This window comes from Microtus ochrogaster, unplaced genomic scaffold (genome assembly GCF_000317375.1).
Source record: "Microtus ochrogaster isolate Prairie Vole_2 unplaced genomic scaffold, MicOch1.0 UNK70, whole genome shotgun sequence".
NCBI classification, from domain to species: domain Eukaryota; kingdom Metazoa; phylum Chordata; class Mammalia; order Rodentia; family Cricetidae; genus Microtus; species Microtus ochrogaster.
Genome location: NW_004949168.1, coordinates 1,817,140 through 1,828,037, shown reverse-complemented (window position 1 = coordinate 1,828,037; position 10,898 = coordinate 1,817,140). Strand labels below are relative to the sequence as shown.

The window sequence follows — 10,898 nt, the reverse complement described above, 5'->3', positions numbered from 1 at the left end:
GTGTGTGTGTGTGTGTGTGTGTGTGTGTGTGTGTGTGTGTGTGTGTGTGTGTGTGTGTGTGTTTACAGAGCATTACAGTTTTGAAAAAGAGATTATATTTTCTATTTCAGTTTTAATACCCATCTGATGATGGCCATAGTCCCATTAGCATTTCTGGCTATAGCAATAAAATAAAAAATAATTTTTAGTATGTATTCGTAAGAAATCATGCATATGTATAAGGGGGAGGGTCGATAAGGAAAGAGGAAGATGTATGACATCTGTATAACAAACAATCTGAGATTTAAAAAAATCAAATTTAGAGCTGGTGAGATGGCTCAGTGGATGAGGTGCTTGTTGTCAATTCTAATGCACGGAGTTTGATGGCTGGAACCCACTAGAGTGAAGACACCCCCAGGTGTCTTCAGGCTTCCATATCTGTGCCATAATGGACACCCACACATCTATACACATGCAGAAAACAAACAAATGTAAAAAGGCAAATTACTAGGGGCTTTTGCTAAAGATTTTGCAAAATTCCTTTTAAGCAAATTACAAAAGTCAATTTCACATTTTTTTAAATATGATATTATTTTAAAGAATAATATATACCTACATGGGTATTTTTGCAGAAAAAAAATGTCAAAAGGATTGTGAACCAGCCTAAGTGTTGTCGCAATAGGATCATTTCAGTTAAATATTTTATGCTGTTTCTTTTTTCTTTAAAGAACATGTATCTTTTTCTTTCTTCCTTCTTACTTTTAATATATGGTTATTTGCCGGCATGTATGTCTATGTACCTACCACATGGGTGTCTGGTTTGTGAAGCAACCAGAAGAGTGCATCTAATCCTTTGGATATGGAGTTACAGATTTTTGCGAGACACCAAATGAGTGCTAAGAACCAAACCCAGGTCCTCTGGAAAAACAGCAAATGTCCCTGATTGATGAGCTGTCTTTCAAGCCCCTGAGAATGTCTTTCTAACCAGGAGAGAATGCAAAGCCACTGTGGTTATGCTACAGTTTTTTTCCCTCACTGAGAAAGCTATAAAAACAATGCTAGAGTAAATAGTTATGACGATTAAAATATTATGGTGCTAACTTAGGAAAAGATCCACTAATGGAAAAGTTACACTACTCAAGTGAGCACACTCAGCAGAGTGACTATGGTATTCTAGACCACAGTGAAATGAGAAGCCTACACAACAAACGGCACTGGGACAAAGGGACATCATGTGGAGAGCCAATGCTATAACTCAGCGTCACACTTGCTAGAAAAAAAAATTCCCGAATTAATAAGTAGGTATTTTTACTATAAAACTAGACAAAACACAAAAGTAAGATGAGAGAAGGTTTTCCCTAACTCTGGGAAGAACAGGCTTTTTAAAGCATGAAGATTACAGGCAGAAACTGTAAATCCTATGAATAAACTGGGAAACAAAGTGACAAGGTGTAAAACAAATGCGGTCACCCCCACCTGCTTCTACCATGGCTCTCACAGGCCAACAAGAAAGGCTGACGAGCACACCGATGGGGGTCTTATCATATGCAAGATGTGCTAAGGTTAAGGTACTTTCTCTACAAAAATCCTGTTAAATCTCTACAACAAACCTTAGAAATAGGTTGTTGTGGTTTTTTTTTTAAATGCCCATTTCCATTTTAGAAAACGGATTTAGAGAGATTCCTCAGGCTGTCAAGTTGCAGTGTACTCGACTCCCTCACTGTCTTTAAAGAAACTAAAAACAAAAAGCAACACACATACTAAAATAAAGGAAATATGCATAGTTTATAATGTTCTGCCTTATTCTCAACAATATAAGCTGAATATTTCAAAAAATAAAAATGGTAGTATTTGATGATCTAATAAATAACAATATATGGTAATTTTTAAGTGAAATTAGCATTCAAGAAAAAAGAGAATCAAACTTAGAATTGTCTGAAGACATTCTTCCTAAGATGGCAGTCTTGTATAGAAAGGTGAGAGTAGAAAAAATAGGGAGCAAATAATAAATATGAGAACCTCATGTTAAATTTTATATCATGGAACAGAGCCCAGACATCATGCTTTAAATGCTATAGTAAAACACTTGGGGTCATCAAGAAACTCCACTGACTTAATCTTCAAACACACACCTACAATTGGATTCTTGACAACTTCTGCTGCTCCCATTCTGGCACAGCCCATAGCTAATGTTTACTCTGCTTATGGCCAGAGTCTTTTTAACAGGCACTGGCTTCTACTATGGTACAATATGAACACAAGAACCAAAAATATCTTTTATGTTTTTAAACACCCTCCTCATTTTCCTGGCTGACCTTATCTGTTTCTCCTTTGTCTCTCCTGTGTTCGCTCCACTTCACATACACAAACTTCTGAAAAGATCCCTGAACACCCAGACCTGACTTGCTCAAATGTTGGGCAGGATGTCTCTCTGCCTCAGACGTCCTTCCCCTACATGCAGGCCCTCTTTTCACTGATGACTGACCTTCCCTAGGTTTCCCGATTGTTCTTACCTGCTCTATTTTCTTCCACAGAATTTAGTACCTTCCAAATGCTACACTGTATACTTATTTAGTGTACTTATTGTCCGCTTCCTCCACCTAGAATGTAAGTTCCAGAGGGCATAGATTTTTTTAAAAAAACTATTTTTTTCTTATGCATTTCCAATGTCTAGAACCACCCTTGGCACACAGAAGGTCTTCAACAACATTTGCAATCCTATTTAATCATGTTTTGTTGCAAAATACATTCAAACATACACACATGGAGGCCAGTGAACTGAATAAATTAACATATAACCATATATTAACCAATCATTCAACATAAAATATATGTTAATAATATATTAACATGTGATATATAATTTGCACATAATATACCTTATATTAGTATAACAGTATATGATGTATTTGTATAAATTTAAGATATTAACATGACTTAATATATTAATATATTAGTCATAATTACATGTTATAAATAATTGATATAAATACTATATAATGCTTTATGTAATTATTCTAGCACAAAATTATATATTTAGAAATACCCTATTGTCACCAAACATTTATAAATTGCAAATTAAACAAAGTTAAATAAAAATATTTGGATAATGCTCAACCAAAAGGCCTCTAGACAGTGGGAAAAAATAAAATGTTTACATAAATTGGTTTTTAAATATAAGAATCAGCTAAATAAATATATGAACAAAATCAGAAATGTAATTACAGACAACATATATAGCATTAGATGAGTACAAAAGTTCAACTTTTCTAATAATAAATTAAATAACAAGTAAAACTATTTAAAAATCATGATTAAAAATATATTAAACAGAAGAATAAAATATGTTTGTTCATAAACTTACTAGAATATAAAAAGAGAAAGCCCTTTAAAAATAAATTGGCAGTATCTTTTGATCTAAATATAGTTATCTCTGGAAATATGTCTCACAGATATAATGATGAAAGTAGAAAGAGTTTGAAAAAGAAGGACTTTTCCCTCAATGGACTAAAAATGATAAATTCATTTTTCAATTAAAAGAGAATAAATAAGTAATCTAGAACATCCCAACTAGATGGACTAGTAAAATAACAATTAGTACAAGTAACCAAAGAAAAATAATGTTTAGTTATAGTTAATGATGCTTGCTATAAAGTTAAGTTTAACAAATGCAGAATGGGGTATACTCAGCATAATGAAAACTATGTTCTAAAATGCCAAACAAAAGTCATGCATATATATGCATACATACACACACACACATAGAGAGAACAAAGACTAAAATACTTTAATGTAGGTGATTATATTATTGTTTGTGTTTTTTATCAAAACAAACATCCCAGGATTACAAATACAATTAGCTACATTTTTAGAAACGTAAATTCTTGGGCCTGGCTTCACACCCAATCAGCAGGTAGGATTTATAGACGTGTAGGTTTTTTTGAGTTAGATTCATTTTGTTTTGTGTGCACATAGGTGTGTTGTGTGTGTATGTGTGTGACACGCACACGTGCTAGAAGAAGAGATTAGGAGTCTTCCTCTGTCACTATCTAGCTACTGGCTTGAACTGAACAGGAAGCTCCTTGGTGAGCTCAAGGGATCGCCAGTCTCTGCCTCCCAGTGCTAGGGTTACAGGCATATACAAGCATGTGCAGCCGTGCTTTTTACATGGCTTTTTACATGGCTGCTAGGGGCTCCAACTCATGTCCTCATGCTTGCACAAGGGCTCTGATCCACTGAGAATGAGCTCTCTCTGCAGAGCGGTATTCTGTGTATTTACAAGTTCTTCAATGAATTTAAGGCAGACTACGGTTTCACAACCAATACAGTATAGCAAAAACAAAACATAAAGTACAGAAAAAGCAGATCTAGTATAATTCTACAAAAACAGCTAAGAACGTCTTCACAAACATGTTAACTTACCATTCATCTGTAAAGTTCAGCTTTATTGTGCTTGTAGTTGTTCCTTCTGTGCTGTAGTGCAAACTTAAAACTGGTTCACCTGTCCCTGGCTTGGGGCTCAGCCTTTCATTATTGTTATCTGAAAATTGTGTTTAAAACATTTGAAAACGTCTCTGAAACCAGTAAAAAAATATGACATTTCCTAAAATTTAAAAGAACTTAAGTTAGGTTGTTCTTGTCATAATTTTTATTCATGTTAGGTTCTCCTTTAAACTTCAAAGCAACATTATTAATTTCTAGCATGGTATACATGGCTCCCTCAGATTTAGAGGGAAATCAAATACACTGAAAACCATACCCTTTCATTAAGGAATCAAAAGCTATTAACATGCAATGACATACATAATAAACTGGTACCTTATTTAAAAACACCAATGATTTACTTTTTAGTTGCTTGAACACCAGAAGGATTAGCAGCGGCTAGAGTGTACGAAAGACGAAAGGGCTCAAGCTCTGCACAGAGCTGCTCAGGCAGAAGCTGCTGAGTTCTTGGCAAGGCAGCAGTGTGCTATACTTTAACATTTTCTAAAACTGCTTCAATATTTTATGATAAATTCAGCTTTTATTCTTAACAGATCTTGCAAAAAAGTTATTTCTTAGTAATGGACAATAATTTCACCTTAAAATTTATAGGGTATTCTACAGTATATAATGTCTTTTTCAAAATAGCAAATAAAGGTGGGCATGGTGCTCACACCTGTAATCCCAGCACTTAGGAGGCAAAGACAGGAGGGCTTCCAAGATTTCAGGGCCAGCCTGTGTTCTACAGTTAAAAACAGGCCAGCTGGCCTACAGAATGAGACTGTCTTTCAAAAAGAAAAACTTCATATTTGACTGGGCATGGCTGCATACATCTGTAACCCCAGTATTCAAGAGACAAAGATGAGTGAATTGCTCTAAATTTGAGCTCAACCTGGTATATACAGTGAGTCCTAAGACTGCCAAGGCTATTTAGTAAGATCCTGTCCTTAAATTAATCAATTAATCAATCAAACATAATGGCAAATCAAAGCCACAGAAACTGTAGAGACTATTCACAGCCCTTTCCCCAAAGAGTGAAAGGGTAACCAAGGACAAAATCCAACAGAACTTAAAAACTTCCCATTTGATGGTCATGAACAGCTTGTGGAAACATGAGAATACACGGAATAAACATGGGATGCACGGGCCCATGCAGGGTCTTAACCTGAAGAACATACCTTCTTCTCTTTACTTTTGAAGATACTGGAGCACTTACTGAAAGAATCTCACAGAACCTCTGGTCTAGCTTATAACCAGGAAACATAACAGCATTTCAATTAACTACTGGAGCAGAAAGGAGAGAGCATGCCCCAAGAGACAAGGGAACCGAAAAAGCTCAATGCTTACACTTCATTTTAAGTTCTAACCTGTGAGAAATTTTGACTTACATGATTAATTCTTATTTTTAAATAAAAGTGTAAAGACAAAGCTGGCGTCCAAAATTATAAAAATCACTTTAGTTCTATTCTATTTTTTGGACTCCATCTTTAATATAAACAGCTACTAGGAATGAACTAATAATCCATAATAATGTACTCCCCCCCCTCTCTCTTTCATCAGTGTCTCACCTTGGAGCCTTGGTTAGCTGAGAATTCACTCTGCATACCAGACTGGAGCTGAACTCACAGAGATCAGCCTTCCTCTGCCTCCCAAGTGCTGGGACTAAAGGTGCACCACCAAAGCAGGCCTATAACAATGTCAGCACCTCAGTACTGTACAAGGGTCTTAGAGGAGACATTTTACAGAACAGCATTCCAGTAAAACCACAGAACTTTACCCTGGAAAATATCAAGAATGAGATTTACATCTGTCTAGTCTTTTACTCTTGGGTATATTTATAGTTGTTAGTCATTTGTCCAGACAAATGACTTTGTCCTTTAGTTATGCAGTTGAGATTTTCATCACATTGATAATAAAGACACTATTGTTTTAAGGTTGCTGTAACTGAGACTAAAGCCTGGGGTGATCAAGAACACAGGCAGAGCTAGATCTGGTGTTCTCAGAACATTTTATAAAATATGTTGCTATTTATTTTTCCTCTAAGGTAAGGAAGGAATAAAGGGTATGGTGGCACGCGTCATTAAACCCATGCCAGGGAGGCAGAGGCAGGTGGATCTGAGTTCAAGGTCAGCCTGGTCTACATTGCAAGTTCCAGACCAGCCAAGGCTACCTAGTGAGACCCTGTCCTGAGGGAAATGGGGGGGGGGTATGTTTATGAGCAAGTGTACTGCTTTCCTAGAGGACCTGAGTTCAATTCCCAGAACCCATGTTGGATGGCTCATAACTTCCTGTAACTCTAGCTCTATGGGATCTAACACCCTCTTCTGGGCTTCATGGGAAACCCCCTAACCCCTCTCCTACAAGAAAAAAAAAACCCAACAAAATACTTTTTGAAGAAAATGAAAAAGACAGTTACATATTTCATATACTATTGCTACAGGAATGTAGTGAACAAAAGCAAGGAGGAGAGGGAACAGTGCAGAAATATTTCATTAACATTTATATACCAGCCTGCCAAACTCTCCCCAGCAAGAAGCCTCCAGACAACCAAAACCAGTCACAATTTCATTCCTAGAGTCATCTACTACAAAATTATTCAAGCACAGTCATAAAATGGGACAATATTCATACAATCATAAAATGAGAATAGCTGATTGACACTTTCCCTTTCAACTCTTAAGGAACTCATCATCAGCCTTGGCTAAACCTGGCCAATCGCTGTATAAATGGAATGGATTCTTTTATTAGGTACTCAAACTTCAGATTCCTGAGTTGAACGATTTCCATATAGCTGCACATAAATTGTGTCTCTGGTAGAAACACTACACGATACATAATTTGACTTCTTCAAACGAAGTTCTAGTGTGCGTTAATAACCAAGGATTAGCATTTGTTTCTAACTCTCCTCATTCCACTCTTCTTGGGTTATGCTGCTTTGCATGACTATACACAACTTATTAAGATGGGTTTTCTGAGAATGGATGTGACTGGGGACTGGAGGAATGTCTAAGAGGATAAGAGTACTGGCTGCTCTTACAGAGGACCTGCATTTAATTCTCAGCACCAACATGGAAATTCACAACCATCTGTAACTCCAGTTCCAGAGAATTCTTGACTCCCTTGGCCTCCATGGGCAGTAGGCACACGCATGGCACACAGACATACATGCAGACAAAACACACATGCACATAATATACAATAATAAAATATTGTAAATAGATATAATTCACTGTGTGTGATAAAGATGCATATTTTAAGCTAAAATTTTCTAGAAAAATACTTCAAAGACCTACAAACTAATGATTTGTTTTTATACCATTTAAAGGATATTAATAAGCATTTAGATTTTTTCTACCTTGTTTAGTTGTTTTAAATAGGAACAGCAAACACATTCTAAAAACTATTTCAAAACTCATTACCTAATATACACATTTTCTTTAATACTTCCCACAATACAGTTTTTTGCCTTACTGTCAGATATGGAAGAACATAGTATTCATAACCATACATGGCAGAGCCTGGCTGCTTAATCATATTCCTAATATTTGCTAGCTGTGTGCAGTTTCCTAACTTTCCTTTGCTGTAGTTTCATCATCTGGAGAACGAAGATAAGTATACCTACTCCATAAGGATGCAGTGAGGGTTAAGGAAACTAAGATAACGGTTCACAGCAACATTTGGTACAAAAAGTGTGATATGAAGTGTTTAGGCTGTTGCTATTATTATTATTATATTAATTCAATACTATTAATTCAGTGTTGCAATCACAGAGTATTAACTCTAACTAAATATCTATCTACCTGCCTACCTACCTATCCATCCTAACCCATATAAACAGATTATGGCTCAACTATTTTACTTGTTTTTATACGTGTCTTGGAGTCTTGATTCCTATAACAGAAAATAACAATGATAATATCCTCATTATATTATGAAAATATAGGAGGTGGCAGAAGTGAAATTCCTTCTTTCCTTTCTTCTTTTCATCTCTCTCCTTCCCTCCCTCCCTTTCTCTTTCTCCTCTCTCCCCTCCCAAGTTCTCTTTATGTAATCCTGGCTGTCTCAGAACTGTGTAGAGCAGACTGTCCTGAATTCAGAGAGCCGCCTTCCTCTAATTCCTGAATGCTGGACTAAAGGTATGTGCCACCACACCTGGCTCAGAAGTAAGTAAAATTCTTAACATACTGCTGATCACATATAGACTTAGTAGATGTCAACTATTATCAGAGACAATTCTAAATTAGAAAATAACTAAGTTAGAAGCAAAAAAAAAAGACTGATTAATAGAAGAATAAAACTAACATGAAATAAAAAAATTTCATTTCAAATAACCAGTTGGTAGATGGCAAACCTAACAAAAACCCAGACTCTGGTGTGGTCTCATTTCACTCTCTTCCGCCCACCAAAATTTGAAACATACGACTTACAGATGTGTTCTGGGTGGTAAATACCGAACTAAGATTTCTCATTAATTTAACAGGCTTCAAACATTAGATACTTATTAAAAATAAAAAATTCACTATGTATTTGATGGCTACTTAAAATACTACTTAAACCAGACATGACAGTGCAGTAAACCCAGCTACTGAAGAGGTAGAGGGAGAATGATCTCAAGGGTGATGTCAGGCTGCATAGCTTAGACTCTGTCATAAAAAAAAAAAAAAAAAAAAAAACAAAAAAAACCCACAGGAAAGCAGGGGGCATGATGTAATTACATTCATTATAATCTCAAAAAATAAAAAAAAATCACAAATAGGAAAAATAAAGGGCAGGGATATAGCTCTTCCTTAGTGTACGCACAAGGTCCTGGTGTTAATCCTCAGTGTTGTGCAAGTATACATTAATGTAACATTCTCATGATAATAGTAAAATTTCAATTTTGTAATAGTATACAAGTATGATGTATGATTTTAAAGCAAATATATATTTAATTAATGGCAAATCCAATTTTCCACTTCCCAATCTACCACAGAAGAACTGGTAAAATTAGTTTGCTAGGTTCCAAGTACCCACTTGTCTCCCATAAATCAGTGCTTTCACACCACAGGAAGCCCACTTAGGTAAAATTACCCCAAGTGATTTTTAGTTATCACCTTCTACCTATGATATCACTATAGTAAATATAAGGTAATCTGCTCAGTCATGACAGACTGTAGCTCATACAAACTACTTTCTTTCACCCTCCCCCAAGCTAACTTTCATCCAGAAAGAAAACATTTAAAAATAAAATGAAATGAAAAAACCTATTGGCTTAAATATCTGGAGAGATATTTGTAAGTTCAATATAATTTTATATTATAAATAATAAATAAGAATTTTCTCTTAAGAACAATAAACATAACAATTAGATACAGAAGTAAAAAGAAAAATTAAATTCTTATTAAATGTATCATTTTCCTAGGTATGCTACACATGCCTATAATCTCAGGTACTCAGGAATACTTGAATTTAGTTTAGGACCAGCATGGAGAACATACTGAGTCCCAAACTCTTTAAAAAATATGTTACTCAAACGGGAGATGGTAGCACACATCTTTATTCCACATTGAAGAGGCAGAGTCAGAGGCAGGCAGTTCTCTGTGAGTTCAAAGGACAGCCTAGTCTACATAATAAGAGTTAGATGAGCAAGAGCTATATAGTGAGACCCGTCTCAAAATAAAATTATATATATATATGATTACATATTATATATGTGTATATACACACATACCATATATGTAGATACATGCACACCCACATATAATATACACATATACGCACATATATGTGCACAAATATATCTATATGTGTTTTATATACATATATACATAATATATTCATATATGGACATACATATAAATGATACATATTATACAGTATGTATCATAGATACTATTGTGGCTACCCGTAATTAACATAAAAGAACCACCCATGTTTGTCTACAACTTTAAATTTTATAAATATGATAAAGTATTTCTCATATAACAATGTGTTATTTGTTTTTTTCTTATAATTTTATTTTGAAAGCATATTAATGAAAGGAAATACTACTGAGACAAAGTCAGGAATGGGGAATATGCTCTTGTAGTCCCAGCTATCTTGGAGGCTGAAACAGGATTGTCTGAGCACAATCAGTCCAGGCAGCAAAGTCAGACCTCTGACTACATGTTTTTCTTCTTTTAAAGCTTGATACTTATGCTGTAGAATGTGCATTTATCACCATCTAGGTGATCAAGCACTTTCCATATATTTCTCACAGTAATTCCTAGATTTCTTTATGGGGTACTTACCAAAGATAAAATGGTTACTAATAATGTTCAATTTCATTCTAACTGATTAATTTTTTTGGTTATTATATACATCACTGTCTATGCAGCAGTATAGGGAGGATCATGAGTTACATCACCAGTGGGTTAATGTAACCTTACAGGAGTGAGTGAGTTCCTCCTCAGAGGAAG

The 10,898-nt window shown here is 35.2% G+C and overlaps 1 protein-coding gene across 5 annotated transcripts in view; it reads right to left on the bottom strand.

Moving 5' to 3' along the window:
* The window catches only part of Dcaf6 (DDB1 and CUL4 associated factor 6), a 118,007-nt gene that overhangs the window by 29,061 nt on the left and 78,048 nt on the right, over positions 1-10,898 (bottom strand). For all 5 annotated transcript variants that reach the window (XM_013354808.2, XM_026777519.1, XM_013354809.2 and 2 more), the window contains one exon: positions 4,402-4,519. In XM_013354808.2, coding sequence (XP_013210262.1) covers positions 4,402-4,519 — 118 coding nt within the window. The remainder of the gene's footprint in view (positions 1-4,401; positions 4,520-10,898) is intronic.